The sequence below is a fragment of the Neofelis nebulosa genome, chromosome 9 (genome assembly GCF_028018385.1).
Source record: "Neofelis nebulosa isolate mNeoNeb1 chromosome 9, mNeoNeb1.pri, whole genome shotgun sequence".
In the NCBI taxonomy this organism is placed as follows: domain Eukaryota; kingdom Metazoa; phylum Chordata; class Mammalia; order Carnivora; family Felidae; genus Neofelis; species Neofelis nebulosa.
This window is the reverse complement of record NC_080790.1, coordinates 72,898,746-72,917,389: the sequence shown is the minus strand read 5'-3', so window position 1 is coordinate 72,917,389 and position 18,644 is coordinate 72,898,746. Positions and strand designations below refer to the sequence as shown.

The 18,644-nt window shown below is 33.8% G+C and overlaps 2 protein-coding genes across 4 annotated transcripts in view; one reads left to right on the top strand and one right to left on the bottom strand.

Annotated features, from left to right (window-relative positions):
• GTF2A1L (general transcription factor IIA subunit 1 like) overlaps nucleotides 1–16,468 on the top strand; it is a 43,600-nt gene extending 27,132 nt beyond the window's left edge. For both annotated transcript variants that reach the window (XM_058684166.1, XM_058684167.1), the window contains 3 exons: nucleotides 8,084–8,344; nucleotides 9,296–9,385; nucleotides 16,208–16,468. In XM_058684166.1, coding sequence (XP_058540149.1) covers nucleotides 8,084–8,344; nucleotides 9,296–9,385; nucleotides 16,208–16,315 — 459 coding nt within the window. In that variant the 3' untranslated portion in view covers nucleotides 16,316–16,468. The remainder of the gene's footprint in view (nucleotides 1–8,083; nucleotides 8,345–9,295; nucleotides 9,386–16,207) is intronic.
• The window catches only part of LHCGR (luteinizing hormone/choriogonadotropin receptor), a 120,756-nt gene that overhangs the window by 40,722 nt on the left and 61,390 nt on the right, over nucleotides 1–18,644 (bottom strand). The gene's annotated exons all lie outside the window — the stretch shown is intronic.

The window sequence follows — 18,644 nt, the reverse complement described above, 5'->3', positions numbered from 1 at the left end:
TGTGCATTTTTAAGTCAAGTTGTTTGTTGTTGTAGGGTTTATTTATATATTCTGTATATTAACTCTTTATATATGTGGTTTGCCAACATTTTCTTCCATTTTGTGGGTTGCCTTTTTACTCTGTTGATAATGTTCTTTGATGCACAAAGGTAAATATTGTTGAAGTCTATTTTATGTATTTCCCCCTGCCCCACCCCTTTTTTGCCTGTGCTTTTGGTATCATATCTAAGGAATATCATTCCCAGGTCCAATGTCATGAAGATTTTCCTCTATGATTTTTTTGAAGAGTTTGATAGTTTTAGTTCTTATGTTTAAGTCTTTAATCCATTTTGAGTTAATTTTTGTATGTAGTGTAAGGTAAGGGTCCAACTTCCATTTCTTTGCATGTGTTCCCAGCACCATTTGTTGAAAAGATGCCTTTTCCTCTTGAATGGGCTTGTCACTGTTGTCAAAAATTATTTGACCATATATGTGAGAATTTGTTTCTGGGCTCTTTATGCTGCTATTCCATTAGTTTGTTTATGCCAACACCACCCTATTTTGACTACTACAGTTTTGGAGTAAGTTTTAAAATCAGGATGTGTTAGACCTCCAACTTATATCTTCTCTTTCAGGGTCTCTTGAGATTCCATAGGAATTTTAATATGGATATTCTATTTCTACAAAAGATGTTATCTGGATTTTGTTAGGGTTTGCAATGAATAGATGGCTTTGGGTGGTATTAGCAATATTAACTCTTTTAAATACATGAACACAGAATATCTTCCCATTTATTTCTGGCTTCTTTAATTTCTTCCGGGAATGTTTGTAGTTTTCAGTGACCAAGTCTTTTGACTCCTTGGTTATGTTTACTCCTAAGTATTTTATTCTATTTGATGGTATTGTAAATGGAATTGTTTTCTGCATTTCTTTTTCAGGTTTTTAATTGTTAGCGTATACAAATGCAGCTGATTTTTGTGTGTTGATTTTTGTTTTTTGTGACTTTGCTGAAATGCATTCATTAGTTCTATTATATTTATGTGTCTGGAATCTTTAGGGTTTTGTACATAAATGAAGTAGTACATAAATGAGATTATCTGCAAACAGATAATATTACTTTTTCCTTTCCAGTTTGGATGCCTGTTATTTATTTATTTTTCTTGCCTAATTGCCCTAGCTAGGACTTATAGTACATTGTTGAATGGAAGTGGCAAGCATGGGCATCCTTGCTTTGATCCTGATCTTAAAGGAAAAGCTTTTAGTTTTTCACCATGGAGTATGCTGTTAGCTGAGGATTTCTCACAGATGGCATTTATTATGTTAAGGCAATTTCCTTCTATTTCTGGTGGTTTTTTTAAATCATAAAATGGTGTTGAGTTTTGTCAAATGCTTTTTCTGCATCAATTGAGGTGATTGTGTGTCCCCCTCCCCCATCCCCATTATGTGAATATATTCTATTACATTGCTTGATTTTTTTCATATGTTGAATCATCACTGCATTACAGGAGTAAATCCCACTTGGTCATGGTGTATGATATTTTTAATGTGCTGTTGAATTCTGTTTGTGTTAGTATTTTGTTTAGGATTTTTGAGGATTGGTGTTAATTCTTCTTTAAATGTTTGGTAGAATTCTCCAGTGGGGCCATCTCATTTTGGGAATTTCTTTGTTGAGAGATTTTTGATTACTAATTCTATCTTCTTACAGATCTATTCAGATTTTCTATTCATGATTCATTGTTGGTAAATTGTGTGTTTGTGGGAATTTGTTTCATCTTGGTTATCCAATTTGTTGGTATACAGTTCATAATAGTCTTCCATGAATAGTTTTATAGTATTATCTCATAATTGTTTTTATTTTGGTAAAATCAGTAGTAAAGTTCATTTCTGATTTTAGTTATTTGGGTTTATTTTTTTCTTCATCAGTGTAATAAAAAGCTTATCAATTTTGTTGATTGTTTTTAAAGAACTAACTCTTAGTTTTGTTGATTTTCTCCATTGTTTTTCTGTTCTTTATTTATCTTTGCCTTAATTATTATTTTTTCCTTCCTTAAAGTAGTTTTGGGCTTTGTTCTTCTTTTTCTAGTTCCTTCCAGTGGAGATTTAGGTTGTTAATTTGAGACTTTTCTTCTTTTTTAGTGTGAACATTCATAGGTAAAGATTTTGCTCTTGGCACTGCTTTTGCTGCATCCCATAAATTTTGCTATATTGCATTTTCATTTTTATTTGTCTTAAGATATTTTATATCTTAAAAGACTGATTTTTTGTTTTGTATTTTTTCAAGTTTTTATTTAAATTCAAGTTAACATACAGTATAATATTAGTTTTATGTGTAGAACTTAAGTAATTTATCACTTACATACAACACCCAGTGCTCATCACTACAAGTGCACTCCTTAATACCCTTCACCATTTAACCCATCCCCTCACCCACCTCTTCTCCAGCAACGCTCGGTGTGTTCTCTGTAGTTAAGAGTGTTTTCTGGTTTGCCTCTCTTCCCTGTACCCTCACTATGTTCATAAAGTTTTGCTTCTTAAATTCCACATATGAGTGAAGTCATATGGTATTTGTCTTTCTTTGACTGACTTACTTCACTTAGCATAATACTGTGTAGCTCCAACCACATGGTTGCAAATGGCAAGATTTCATTCTTTTTTATGGCTGAGTAATAATCCATTGTATGTATATATATCACATCTTTCTTCATTCATCAGTGGATGGACATTGGGCTTTTACCATAATTTGGCTGTTGACAATGCTGCTATATATGCCAGGGTGCTTGTATACCTGCAAATTAGCATTTGTGTATCCTTTAGGTAAATACTTAGTAATGCAATTGCTGGATTGTAGGGTAGGTCCATTTTTAATTTTCTGAGCAATCTCTGTATTGTTTTCCAGAGCTTTTGTTTCCTGTGTTGTTAATTATAGCCATTCTGACTGGTGTGGAGTGATACATCATTGTAGTTTTGATTTGTATTTCCCTCATGATGAGTGATGTTGAGCATTTTTTCATGTGTCTGGTAGCCATCTGGATGTCTTCTTTGGAAAAATGTATCTTCTGCCCATTTTTTAACTGGATTATTTTTTAGGTGTTGAGTTTTATAAGTTCTTTATAGATTTTAGCTATTAACCCTTTTTCAGATATGTCATTTGCAGATATCCTTTCCTGTTCCAAAGGTTGCCTTTTAGTTTTGTTGATTGTTTCCTTCACTGTGCAGAATCATTTTCTTTTGATGAAGTCCCAATAATTTATTTTTGCTTTTGTTTCCCTTGCCTCAGGAGACATACCTAGTAAGAACTTGCTTTGGCCAATGTGTTCTCTTCTAGATTTTTAAAAAATTTTTTATTTATTTGTTTATTTATTTTTAAATTTACATCCAAATTAGTTAGAATATAGTGCAACAACGATTTCAGGAGTAGATTCCTTAGTGCCCCTTACCCATTTAGCCTATCCCTTGTCTTACAACCCCTCCTGTAACCCTCAGTTTGTTCTTCATATTTATGAGTCTCTTATGTTTTCCCCCCTCCCTGTTTTTATATTATTTTTGTTTCCCTTCCCTTATGTTCATCTGTTTTGTCTCTTGAAGTCCTCGTATGAGTGAAGTCATATGATATTTGTCTTCTCTGACTGACTAATCTCACTTAGCATAATACCCTGCAGTTCCATCCATGTAGTTGCAAATGGCATATCTTCTAGGATTTTGATGGTTTCCTGTCTCACACTTAGGTATTTAACCCATTTTGAATTTTTTTTTGTGTATAATGTCAGAAAGTGTTTCAGTTTCATTCTTTTGCATGTTGCTGCCCAGTTTTCCCAACACCATTTGTTTAAGAGACTTTTTTCCATTGTATATTCTTTCCTGCTTTGTTGAAGATTAGTTGACCACCACATTAATAAAAGAAAGAATATGAAACCTGTGGTTCTCTCAATAGGTGCAGAACAAGCATTTGACAAAGTACAACATCCATTCATGATAAAAACTGTCAACTAAGTAGGGATAGAGGGAACATACCTCACCATAACAAAGGCCATATGTGAAATAACCCACAGCTAATATCCTTATTGGGGGAAAAATTGAGAGCTTGGTCAGAAACAAGACTAGGATGTCTACTCTCACCATGGTTATTTAACGTAGTTCTGGAAGTCCTGGCCTTAGCAAGCAGCCAAAAAAAAGAAATGAATCAAAATTCACAAGGAAGAAGTAAAACTTTAACTATTTGCAGATAACATGATAGTCTGTATAGAAAATGCAAAAGGTTCCACCAAAAAATTGAGAACTGATATACGAATTCAGTAAAGTTGTGGATACAAAGTCAACATACAGAAATCTGTTGCATTTCTATCACCAATAATGAAGCAGGAGATAGAAATGAAGGAATTGATCTCATTTACAATTGCACCAAAAACCATTGGATACCTAGGAATAAACTTAACCAAAAAGGTAAAAGATCTGTACTCTGAAAACTGTAAAACACTTTTGCAAGAAACTGAAGATGACACAAAGAAATGGAAAAATATTCCATGCTAATGGATTGGAAGAACAAATACTGTTAAAATGTCTTTACTACCCAAAGCAATCTACACATTTAAAGCTATCCCTATCAAAATATCACCAGCATTTTTCACAGAGCCAGAACAATCTTAAACTTTGTATGAAACCACAAAAGAGCCTGAATAGCCAAAGCAATCTTGAAAAATAAAAGCAAAGATGGAAGCATTACAATTCTAGACTTCAAGCTATATTATAAAACTGTAGTGATTAAGACAGTATGGTACTGTTACAAAAACAGACACACAGATGAATGAAACAATAGAACACCCAGAAATGAACCCACAACTATATGGCCAAGATTGGTTATTTGTTTATTTCTTGTTTTTGAACCATTGACTTTTTGAGTCTGTTGTTTAATTTCCACATCTTGTGTATTTTCCGGTTTTCCTTCTTTCCATTGTGGTCAGAAAAGATACTTTGCATGATTTCAGTCTTTTTAAATATTGAGATTTGTTTTGTGGCCTAATATATGGTCTTTCCTAGAGAATGTTCTGTGTGCAGTTGAGAAAAATGTGTATCCTGCTATTGTTGGGTGGCATGTTGTGTATATGTCTGTTAGGTCCAACTATACTTATGTCTATATTATATGTCCATAATATTCAAGTTCTTTATTTCCTTATTGATATTCTCTCTGGTGGTTCTATTCATTTTTGAAAGTGGGGTATTGAAGTCTCCTACTATTATCTTAGAGCTATCTATTTTTCCCTTATATTCTGTCAGTGCTTGTTAGATACATTTAGGAGCTATGATATTTGGTGCAGATATGTATATAATTGTTACATCTTGGTGAATTGATTATTTTTTTTGATTGTATGCTGTTTTTCTTTGTTTTTGTTTTTTTTTCTAATTGTGTTTCACTTAAAGTCTATTTTGTCTGATAATAGCATAACTATCCCAATTCTCTTTTGGTTAATATTTACATAGAGTATCTTTTTCCATTCTTATAATTTCAACCGATGTGCATCCTTAGATCTAAAGTGAGTCTCATAGACAACATAGTAAGTATCTATTCTGCCAGTTTGTGTCTTTTGACTGGGGTGTTTGGTCCATTTACCTTTAAAGTAATTACTGATAGTGAAGGGCTTTTGCCATTTTGCTGCTTGTTTTCTGTGTGTCTTTTAGCTTTTTTGCCCCACATTTTCTCTCTTACTGTCTTCCTTTGTATATAGTTGATTTTAGAGTGACAAATTTTGATTCCCTTTTCATATCTTTTTGTGTGTACTCTATAGGTATTTTCTTTGTGGTTACCATGGGGATTATTTATGGCATCTTAAAGTTATTAGAATCTATTTTGAACTGATACCAACTCAACTTTTATCTCATAAAAAAACTCTGTTCCTCTTTAGCTCTGCCCTCCCTCACTTTGTTATTGATATCCCAAATTATATCTTTATGTATTGTGTTCCCCTTAATATAGATTTATAATTATAAATATGTTTTTATCTTTTAAATCTTATATGGGAATAAGAAGTAGAATTATAAATAAAATTATAATACTGGTTTTTATATTTGTCTATGTATTTATCTTTACCAGAAAATTTTATATTTTTGTATGGCTTTGAGTTACTATCTAATTCCCTTTCATTTCAATTTAAAGGATTCCCTTTAGCATTTCTTGTAAGGCAGGTCCAATGGTAACAAACTCCTTCAGGCTTTATCTTAGAATGCCTTAATTTTTCACTGATTTTTGCAGGACAGTTTGGCCAGATATAGAATTCCCAGTTGACAGTCTTTTAGCCCTTTAAATACATATCATCCTACTGCCTTCTGACCTTCAAAGTTTCTGCTGAGAAATCTGTTTGTTACTTTATTGGGGATCTCTTGTATATGATGAGTTTCTTTTTATTGCTGTTTTAATTAGTACTGTTTTAAAATTTCAATTTCTATTCATTTATTGCTACTATATAGATATACAATTAATTTTTGTAAACTGACTTATATTAGTCTGAATGTTTGTGTCCCTGAAAGGTGGTGGTAATTAGGAAGTGGAGCCCTTATGAATGGGACTAGTTGCCATATAAAAGAGACTCCACAGAATTCTGTAGCCTCTCTACCATGTGCGGACACAGTGAGTAGGCACTGCCTGTGAACCAGGAAGTGGGCTCTCACCAGATACTGAATCTACTGATGCCTTGATCTTGGGCTTTCTAGCCTCTAGAACTGGAAGAAAAAAAAATCTCCATTGTTTATAAGCTACCTAGTCTATGGTATTTTGTTATAGCAGCTCAAATGGCTGAAGACAATTTCCTTATCCTTTTAATGTCTTCAGAATCTATGGCAACACTCCTTTAATCCCTAGTATTATTTGTTTCTTTTCTCTCTCTCTCCTTTTTATTCTTTGTCAGTCTGGCTAGAGGGTTATCAATTTTATTGATCTTTTTAAAGAATGAACTTTGTCTGACTTAATTTTTTTCTGTGCTCAATTTCATTTATTTCTCTTTTTATCTTTATTATTTTCTCTTTTGCCAAGAGCTTAATTCAGTCTTCTCTTTTTAGTTTCTTAGGGTAGAATTTTAGGCCATTGATTGAAACTTAATTCTTTTTTAATATGATCTGTAATGCTGTAAATTTCCCTCTAGGCATTGCTTTAGCTACATTTCATAAGTTCTGAAATGTTATGTTTTTGTTTGCATTCAGTTAAAATTATGTGCTGCTTTCTCTCATGCCTTACTCTTTGATCCATGGGTATTTAGAAATGTAATTATTAAATATCAGGGGATTTTTCCAGATCTTTCTGTTACTGATTTCTGCTTTAACTCCTTTATGCTTAGAGAACATACTTTGTGTGTCTTAATTTTTTCAGGGTTTGTTTTTTAGAACCTAGAATATGGTCTATCTTGGTGAACATTCTGTGTGCTCTTTAAAAGTGTGTATTTTGCTATTTTGGGGTGGAGTATTCTATGTCAATTAGGTTAAATTGTTTGATTGTATTTTTCAGGTCTTTTACATCCTTACTAAATTTAAGTCTACTTTTCTGTTGATCACGGAAAGAGGAATGTTGAATTCTCTATAATTAGATTTGTCCATTTTTCTTTTCAGTTCTGTCCATTTTGATTCGTATTTGTCCTTTTGTGCTTAGCTTATTTCAGCTAGTTCAATCCTTTATGCTTTTTAATTTATATAGTGAGCATGATGTCACTTGTCCTTTCTACTCCACCGAATTATTGTTTAAAATAAAATGAAATCGTTAAAACCTAATAGGTACTGTGTAAAGTTAAGGTGGTATGTATAAAAATTGGCAATTATTACCTGAAACTAGTGAGCTTGGGATTCTCCCTTTCTCTCTGCCCCTCCCCTGCTTGCACTTTCTCTCCCAAAATCAATAAATAAACTTAAAAAAAATTAAAAAAAAATATTCCCATGTTGCATAGACATTCTGGGATTGTTCTAGAATTCAAAATTAGAGAACATATATAGGAAAGGAAGGAAATATAGAACAGAAATCTATTTTAAGATCACTTGTGAAATGTTTAAGTAATTTTATATTTCATGTGATTCAATGTTATATACTTTTTGACTTGAAAAACTTTATTACATTTCATTCTCTTTCTAGGAGTCTAATTCTCAGATGGATTTAAGCAATCAGGTAACTGATGATGATATTAATGAGATAATTCAAATAGATGGAACCGGTGATACATCTTCCAATGATGAAATAGGAAGTACAAGAGATGTAGATGAGAACAAATTTCTGGGGATTGTTGAGGCAGGAGACCTGAAGGTACTTGAAGAAGAAGCTGACAGTATATCAAATGAAGATTCAACTGCCAATAGTAGTGATAATGAAGACCCTCAAATAGACGTTGTAGAAGAGGTGAGAATCACTTTTGAGATGAAATTTTTAAAATTATAGCATTTGTATTTTAATATACTTTGCACTTTAATATAAAGTATATTAAAGTATACTTTAAATCAAGAGGAATAACAATTAAGGTTAACTCTGTGTTTAGTCTTTTAAAATGAGACTTATTTGCACCCTAATATTTAAACTTGTAAACTGTAATTCAAACTAGTATTAAGTATTTGGGAATTGGCCACTCTATTTGTTGGTCTTAATTTTTTTTTTTTTAACGTTTTATTTATTTTTGAGACAGAGAGAGACAGAGCATGAACGGGGGAGGGGCAGAGAGAGAGAGGGAGACACAGAATCGGAAGCAGGCTCCAGGCTCCGAGCCATCAGCCCAGAGCCCGATGTGGGGCTCGAATTCGCAGACTGCGAGATGGTGACCTGAGCTGAAGCCGGACGCTTAACCGACTGAGCCACCCAGGCGCCCCTATTTGTTGGTCTTAACTAGAGATAGTGGGAGTTTAAAAGATGGGAGTAGAGGTACAGAAGGCCGCCAGGTTAGAAGCATGCAATGTCTGCTTTGATTCTGATAGATGAAGTAAAATTTTTGTGGAATGTGGTAATTAGGAAGCATGTATGTAGTACTGTCATTTATGGTGGCCTTAAGGATGTGCCAGGTACCATACTTAAGTCTTACCTATCTTACGTTATTTAACATTCCCACCACCCTATCTATGGGCCTTTTTACCAACCTCATTTAACATATGACAAAACTGAGATATGAGGAGTTTTAATAAATTGACAAAGGTCAGTCTTATAGTTATTACGTGACCAAGCTGGGATTCAAACTCAGGCTATTTGACTTTTTCAGTACGATACTATTCTCTCCCCAAGTTCCCTTATTTCTATGTGTATCTCTGTCTTTAAAAAATTCAGAGCATCATTAAATTCCTTAATGTAACCGTCTTTCATCTTTAGGACCCTTTAAATTCTGGAGATGATGTTAGTGAGCAGGATGTGCCAGACCTGTTTGACACGGATAATGTAATTGTCTGCCAGTATGACAAGGTACCATATTCACCTTTTAGACTTTGGGTTTATTAATTGCATTTATGGTAGAAAGCTATGTAAAATGATGGAAAATAAGATGATGAGTTACAGTTCACACTTAATCTTGAAAAAGCTAATTAATTATATATATTTTGTGTCTAACACTGCACTGTGTGGTCTCAGAGATAGCAAAAAAGTGATAGTTCTTGTCTTGAGAATTATCTTATTGAAACAAGATGTTTCTGATTGAAACAGGATATTTCTATATGTAATAAAAGAATGGTGTACAATAAGATGGTAGGTAAATCAGAAGCTAAAATATGTGACAGGCAAATCAAATGCTAAAATATGTGACATATGAATCAGATGCTAAGATAAGTGGCATGTAAATCAAATGCTAAGATATGTGGCACAGACAGTAAGTCCAAAAAGTAGCTAGGAAATGTAAGAAATTGTTCATAGTTGGAGTTCTCCACAAATCCTTCATGGGTGATATGGAACTCTGAAATAGGTCTTAAATGATTTGTAAGATATAGATAAGTGTGGAGAGTAGACGTTCTGAGTAGAACAGCTTGATAAAAGAAATGAATGCATGTAGAATGTACAAGGGACAGTGAAGAGACAGCTCTGCTTTGAATAAAGTGTTCTTTTGGATGTATTAGGAAATGAGGCCGGGTTGGGGACAGAGTTCACGGCAGATGGGAAAATCTAGAATCCTGGTAGGAGAAATTGAAACGATTTGGTGGACATTAGCATTCTGAGAATGTTACTGAAAAAATTATAATTGGGTTTAAAACTGGCCATATTTGCTTATTAAGCAGAGGCAAATGGTAAGAACAGGGATAGCGCAGAAATGAAGTAACGAGAGCCCAGGCTAAGGATGGCAGTGTAGAACATAGAAGAGTCAGGGATGGTGATGGAAGAATCAAGGGGACTTGATGATTAGTTGGACATTAGAAAATGATCAACAAAGAGAGTTGAAGGTGTGTCAGTTTTCAAACATAGAATTTAATTTAGAAGAAATTCAACTTTAGCAACTAAAATATAATACTGCTTTTTCTTCTTCTTAAATACTCTGTGATTATGTAGTAGAATGGCCAGCTTTTGTCTTTAATTCATGCATATTTACATCTTTTTTTTTTTAGCAGCTTTGAGATATAATTCACATACTGTACAACTCACATATTTAAAGTGTACAATTTAGTGGTTTTGTATATTCATGAATATGTGCAGCTGTTAACATAGTCAGTTTTAGAACATTTAATCACCTCAGAAAGAAGCCCTATTCCCTTTAGTTCTCACCCCCATATTTCCCTGTTTCCTCCGATCCCCACCCCTGGCCTAAGAAATCACTAATCTACTTTCTGTCTCTTTAGATTTCCCTATTCTGGAGTTTCATATGAAAGGAATCCTATAATATGTGGTCTTTTGTGACTGGCTGCTTTTACTCCATACAGTGTTTCAAGATTCATCCATGTCATAGCATGTGACAGTTCTTCATTCTTTTTTATTGCTGAATACTAGTCCATTGAATACATATACCACATTTTGTTTATCCATTCATCTGTTGATGGACATTTGGATTGTTGCCATTTTTGGCTATTATGAAGAATGCTGCTTTAAACATTCACATAGAAGTTTTTGTGTGAACATATATTTTTATTTCTCTTGGAAATTTCTGGGTTATGTGGTAATAGTTTGAGGGGCTACCAGACTGTTTTCCAAAGTGGCTCTACCATTTTCCATTCCCACCAGCAGTATATGAGGGTTTAGATTCCTCCACATTCTCACTAATGCTTGTTATCTGACTCTTTGATTCTAGCCATCCTAGTTGGTGTGAAGTGGTATCCCATTGTGGTTTTGATTCACATTTCCCTGATGACTAATGCATATTTACATCTTTGCCTTTTTTTCGGTAACAATTCCAATATACACAAGAGAAATAGGGGATGGTGTTTTGAATTGTTATAAAAATAAATCCTTTTCTCTAAAGATAAGATTGTTTTCTCCTTTATAACATTTCATATAGATAGAAAATGGCAATTTAGATGCTGGTAAACATAAGCATATGAAGAAATAGGTAATATAAAAGAGAGCGTTTCTTAGTTTGAAACTTATTTTTGTTTCTTATAAGCAGTGTATTGCCTTCCATGAAGAAAACACTAAGGCACTAAGTTATGTATGCATTCCATAGAGTCACAGAGAATTTTCTAGACTGTTACGGATATAGTATCCTTTGTTATACTGCATTGTGGGCAATAGCTTGTAATTAATTACATAGTGCTTTGTACTTTTCAAAGTGTTTTCTCCTACATTGTCTTTTACCTCTTAACCACTTTTGGGGTACACAGGAGTGATATTAGGTGTATAGTGCTAACAAATCTAGTTGTTTGAGAGTCCTAACTGAGAGTTATTTTAAAAACAGTACTAAATGTTTTAAACCATGGCACTGGGGAGCCCTTGAATTGGTCTTAAAAGGGACTGATGAAGTCAGAAGATAGCTAGCAAAGAAAATGTATCTATAAGGTCAAAGTGGGATGGCAGGGACCACTGCCAACAGTGGATTTTTATGAAAGAGTATCTTCCCAGTTCTTGTTCAAGTAGTATTTAATATAACCAAACTCAAGTAAATTGAAAGACTTTTCAGTAGTCTTTTAAGATCTTTTACTAGTCAGCATGTTTTGAAGGCCAATAGTATCACTTTGTCTGGGAGAGTTCCAAATGCAGGATTTTGAGTCTTATCCCAGGGTACTGGATCAGAATGTGCATTTTAACAAGACCCTGAGGTGATTTGCATGCTTATTAAACTTTGGGAAGTGCTGTTTTTGTTTTTGTTTTTAGTATATCTTATCTGGCTTTGACTACCATATGGAATTTACCTTTAAAATTTATAAGTTAACAATTGGGGAAAGCTTTGAAAGTATTAAGGTGTGCTATGAAAAAGGGTTAAATGAAGGTCATTGGTCACCATGCTGAGTGAGAATTAAAGGATACAGTAATGTTATTTCAGAGGCTTAGAGAATGACCAAGATTAGTATAAAGGTTAAAGTATTAATGATATATAGGGAAGATTAATGGTGAAATGAAACCTTTTACTATAGATGAGAGTGTTCTATGCCATAAATAGGACACTATAGTGCATTGTAAAACCATTTGAATATGTTGTATCTTCATGTAACAGTTTAGCAAACTTTAGTTTATAGCTGTCCTTGTCTATTAGATGCTGGTACAATGAGTAATTGCTAAGTATGTAACACAGTATGTTTCTCTTTAAATATATATGCTTTGTTTTCTGAATAGATACTGTATACACATATGTTAATCAAAACACTATAAAAGGTATACCATGAAGTCTGGTTCTTACTCCTTCACTACTTATGCTGCCTACCAATAGCTTCTTGTCCCTTCTTTGAGCATAAAAAAAAGTAACCAGATACACTAGTTTCTTAATATATTTACAGGGTCTTTTTATTCAAATACAAACCTGAAAGATAGGCTAGACAACACTCTACTCTACACCTTGTCTTTTAAGACATCAACAATATATCTTGGAGATCTTCGTGCTAATATTTTTATAGCTATTATATAATATTCTACTGCAGAATTATTAAAATTTATTTTACCAATCCCCAACTGATGAATATTTGAGTTCTTTTCCAGTCATTTGCTATTGAATGATCACATCTATAATACATCTCCTATGTGTGCAGTTATATCTATTAAAAAAAATCCCCAGTGGGGTACCTGGCAGGCTCAGTCAGTAAAGCATGCAACTCAGTCTTGGGGTTGTAAGTTCAAGTCCCACATTAGGTGTGGAGATTACTTAAAAATAAAATCTTAAAAAAAAAAAAATCCCCAGAAATGGTATTACTGGGTCAAAGGGCAAGTGTATTTGGTCAGATATTGCTAAATTGCTCTCCTAGACTATCTTCCAGTATATATTCCCATTACAATATTTGAGAGTGCTGCTTTTCTTACAGCTTTGCCGATAGAGTGTAATAAAATATTTGGATCTTTGCTGTTATAAAAAGTGAAAATGATGTCTTGGTGAAAATTTTAACTTCTCATGTTTTTAAGGGCCATTCATATTTACTTTTATGTGAACTGCTTGTTCATAACGTTTATCTATTTTTTTAAAACAATTGGATTATTGGTCTATTTATTGATTTCTAATAGCTCTGTATTGTTTTGGGGAAGATTGGCTCTTGGTATATGCAGAAATGCTTTTCCTCAGATGTTTGCTTTCAGTGCTTTTTCTTTCTTTGATACAGATGTTATATTTGTCAACCTTAATTTTTATGGCTTCTGATTTTGAGTCATAATACAGAGTTCTTTCTTAAAATTTTAAATGGATTCCTTATGTTTTCTTCTAGTATTTCTTTGGTTTCTTTTTCAAAATATAAGTTGTTTGATTTGGTGTTTATCTTGGAGTATAATGTAACATACGATTCTGACATTTTTTTCCAGGTGGCTATTCAGTTTTCCTAATTACTGAAAAGTCTATTTTGTCCACACGAATAAGAAAATGATTCCTTTATCATCTACTAAATTTCTCTCTATATTTGGGTCTACTACTTGATTTTCCATTTTGTCTCATTGGTTTGTCCATTGGCTTATACTACCTTGATTTAATTATTAAGATTTGTAATATTTGGTAAAGTTAGTACTTCTTCATGAAGCCAAGTGAGGAGAATATTTCAAAGAGGAGAGAGTGTTGAATGGTGTAGATCAGTATTTTAAAAATTTATTCTTAGCTATTTTATCTCTTTTGTTGTTATGGTAAAAAGGCTCTTTCTTTGTGTCTTCTGACCAGTGCTTGTATGCATGAAGGCTATGAGTTAATGTGTATTAATTTTGTATGAATAGTGAATTCTTATTTAGTAATTTTTAATTGGTTATTTTAGGTTTTTCAGACATGCAATCATTGCATCTGCAAGTCTTTTTTATCTTTTCCAATTTTTATATTTCTGCTTCTTTCTTCTTGTCTACTTGCATTGGATAGTGTCAGTTGTACTTTCTTTCCTCTTACCTAATTGTATTAGGTAGGACCTCTGGAGTAAAAACTCAGATGATCTTTGTCTGTGGGATTTTAGTGGGATTACTTTTAGGGTTCCCCACTAACCACGAAGACAGTTTTATGCTGAGGTGGAGGTGTGTGTGTGTGTGCGCGCGCGCGTGTGTGTATAGGATGCAGTATTTGATTCTTATTGAGTTAAAAAAATCTAAAATGCATTAATTTATCAAATACTTTGTCAGCATCATTGGAGTTTGTTATATGATTTCTCTCCTTAGGTCTAGTAATATAGGTGTTATATTAATAAATTCCAAATATTGAACCATTGTTGCATTTCTAAATAAATGTCAGCGTCATTAGAGTTTATTATATGATTTATCTCCTTAGGTCTAGTAGTACAGGTGTTATGTTAATAAATTCCAAATATTGAACCATTGTTGCATTTCTAGAATAAATAAACTATTTATGCACTATTTCTAGAATTAAGTTACTAGAATGAGCTGTTGCTGCTGCTACTGTTCTCCTGATTCTGGGCAGATACTATTACCTGTGCTGAGTTCAGGATTCTGTGTCACTGTTGTGTTCCCAGGGACTTTTAAAGATATGTTCTAGTGTAAATTTGGGAGTCAAACTCAGAGAAGAGATTTTCCATTAATAGGATTTCTTTCCCCACACAAATAGGAGTTTCGCATTTATATTTTCTTATGTTTCACAAAATAAAGCTGAATACTGGTCACAGACTTTTCTTCTTTGATTTGACTATTTGCAGTAAATAAGTGGGCTTAATTTTTACCTTTGATTTCAGATCCTACATTTATAAGGTTTTTAAATAGTCACTTGTGGTTTACCCAGAGGTAACAATGATTTTACGGTTTCTTACCTCTTGAGGTAGTAGGATTTTCTAGTTTTTATTTTGTCCGTAAATAGACTGATTTATTAGATCCAAGGAACTGCCAGTGGAATCTAATAGATTATAAGCTTTATCTTCTGGTCTTGCTCAGCGCTTTACTGTGAATTTCTCCTTCAAAATGAAAGTCCTCTTTTTTTCATTCCTGATAATATTAACTACATCCTCTCTATTTATTCCTTTGTAGACATACTGAACTCTTTGCTGTTCTTGATCAGTCCAGGTATCTCCCTCCTCAGGGCTTTTGTGCTTCTGTTCCCTTTGCCTGGAATGCTCTCTAGTCAATATCTTCTTGGCTTTAACCTTTACCTTCTTTAAGTCTTTGCTCAAATGTTAGCTCAGAAGTCAGGCCCACCCTAATGTCTTACTTGCAATTGTAACCCACCTTTGTATTTGCGGTCTTCCTTTTCCTGCTCTATTTTTCATAGCACTTAGTGTCTTTTAATATTCTTCATAATTTAGGTATCTATTAGGTTTCTGTTTCCTCCATACTTACTAAAATGTACACTACTCAAAGGTAGGAATTTTTCCAGTTTTTACAAAGTAATATATAAAAAATGTGAATTTTTATGACTATACATATGTTTTTGTTTTTTAAACTGATATATCTATGGTGCCTAAAACAATGTCTGACAGACACATAGGAATCCAAATATTTGCTGAATGAATCAATACTATCTTGAGGTGGTTTTATTTATTTTTTTTTATTATATGAAATTTATTGTCAAATTAGTTTCCATACAGCACCCAGTGCTCATCCCAAAAGATGCCCTCTTCAATGCCCATCACCTACCGAGGAGGTTTTATTTTTAAAGAACTCCCATTTAGAGTCAGAACAATCCCATGTTATGTGCAAAGTATTGTAAATTATCCTTTAATTTGTAAAATTAATTAATTTAGACTATTTTTCTCCCTCCAGATTCATCGAAGCAAGAACAAATGGAAATTCTATTTGAAAGATGGTGTTATGTGTTTTGGAGGGAGAGACTATGTATTTGCAAAAGCCATTGGTGATGCAGAGTGGTAAAACTTATGAGCTCTATACATCATAAACATCAGTAGGACTATATTATGTATTGTCAAACTTATTTTTATTTTAAATATAGTCCAGTTCAGAGCTGCTCAAATTTTTAGTTCACTGTATGGAATTTAATAAAATTATAATTCAGATGGAGATACAGATATACAATTTTATATTTCTTTCCTTTTTTTAAAGCCTTCATTGTCTGTGCCATTACGAATCATAGATGAATCAGACATGATGGAGGATGAAGAAATATCACATTTCTTTAATGTTAAAGTAAAATTTAAATCATATTCCAATTCTCCTTCATGGTAAAGTCAGCATCAGTTATTAGACTGGGGCTAGTGTCCTACCATTTCTCCCTAAACCATGTTACAACAGATCCTGGAGAATCTTGTAAGTAGAGGGATAGTCAAGAAGCTTCTCTAGGTCTTTGGTCTACACTCATCACTAGTGATGTATTGATTGTATAAGCCCAAATGGTCCCTTGGAAGCAGATGTCTCTGTTGAGCCTATATTATACTTGAACATGGAAATCTTTGCTGAGGCCAGGATTCCTGGAGTTAAGGATCTGCCTCTCTAGGCTTCTCATGTGGCTAGGCCATTCTTCATCATATGTTGCTATCTCCCTGAGAGTTGTGAGGAAGTGGTTAGTTCCCATTCTACTTCTTGAAACTTCAGACTTCTGTCTTCTTAGTCATGGTGGGTTTTTCTCTATCCCTGTTTTTTTTTTTTTCCTCTTTTTCGAAACAGTGGAAGACCGGTTTGCATTCTCTTTCCCCCTGAAAGACACTATCTCTCTTCCTTTGCTCTCCCAGGGAATCCCCTCATTCAGTTTAGGTTTTCCAAAGTAAAAGTCAAGAAGAGATGCATTCTTCAGGAACCTTCTGTTTTGGTCAGGCAATCTCATTTGACACAGAAAGACCTGGATAACTGTCTTAAAATCAGGGAGAGAAAATGCAATGCGCAATAGGTCTCATTTTCCTGCGGCAGTAAAAACAAAGCAAACTGATATCTTAGTAAGCTGTTCGGTAATATTCTTTTCCTTAGTAGATTCAAATTCCTCAAAGGAACATTTCCCCATCATTCTGCTTCTCTTAACAGGTAGAGTATACATGGTCTCTAAGATCCTGGTTTTGGCCCTAATTGGTGTTCTCCAGGATAGTAACTCTCATACAAAAACCGGTAGTGAAATGAGTAGGTAATGGTCTCTGAAACCTCCCAAGGATTAGATACTTGGGTTTGGGTGGTCACAGGGCGAATTCCTCATTTCTTTTTCAGAGGCAATCCCATTTGAAGAGTTTAATTTATTCCAGTACTTGTCCTGTCCTACCCAAGGGACTCAGCTACTGGTAGATCTTTTCAAAATCTGCATTCATCTCTTCTGGTTCTTGAACAACATTTGTGGGGTGCTGTCTTTGGCCTAAAGTTGGCAGCTGCAGGAGGATTCAGTTAGTACTAGTGTTGCACTTCTAACCAGATTTGCCAGCTATGCCCTCTTCATCCTCAGAGTGATTGTCCCTTTCCCTATGACCACTGCTATTCCAGATCCTTGTCTGGTTCTTGAGAACTTTGGGAGCTATGGGTTCTTTATGAATGTTGTCTACCATGAAATGTCTGTCTCTTCTACATGGAAGGCAAAAAGAGGGAACTCATTTGTTGTGTTTATTCCTGAAATGTACCCATCCAGGACTGAAGAGTATACTTTCTAGTGTTTTTCTTGCTTTCTTCCTCCCAGCATCATCCAATCATTCTGTACTTGTCCTAGACAAACTTTATTGCAAATTAAGGATGGAATTTATTGACAGGGTCCATTCACTTGGGAATTGGGGTTTAATGTGTTGGTTTAAGTGTTTGGGAGAGGCAATAACAGGTGTTTTTAAAATTTCCTTCCTCTTTTCCACTGTGGATTTTAAAATCTCACTTTGCCTCAGCAATTTTTTAAAAATGGTGTATCACAAATACTATTATTATATTGATTCTCTTTATTTATTTATGTGGTCCTCTTTATTTTTTATCATTAGAGAAAAAAGTCACACTTGCCCCATTTGTGTCTCTGCATGCCCTCAGGCCCCTGATCCTTTAAAATGCAAAAAATCAATTTAAAAGTAAGCTTACCACAAAACAAAACAAAGCTAATAATCTTGGCATTCTAATATAAATGATGATAGTTTTAGTGGTGGCTGCTAAGAGATTCTCTATTTTGGACCTGGTGCCCTTTTATTAGTCTCAAATAATCCTAGGAAAAAAATCCTACTTCTTGAGAAGTTGTCTAAGTCAGTGATTTTCATTTCTTTTTTAGCCAGGATCTACACTAAGAAATTAACCAGTA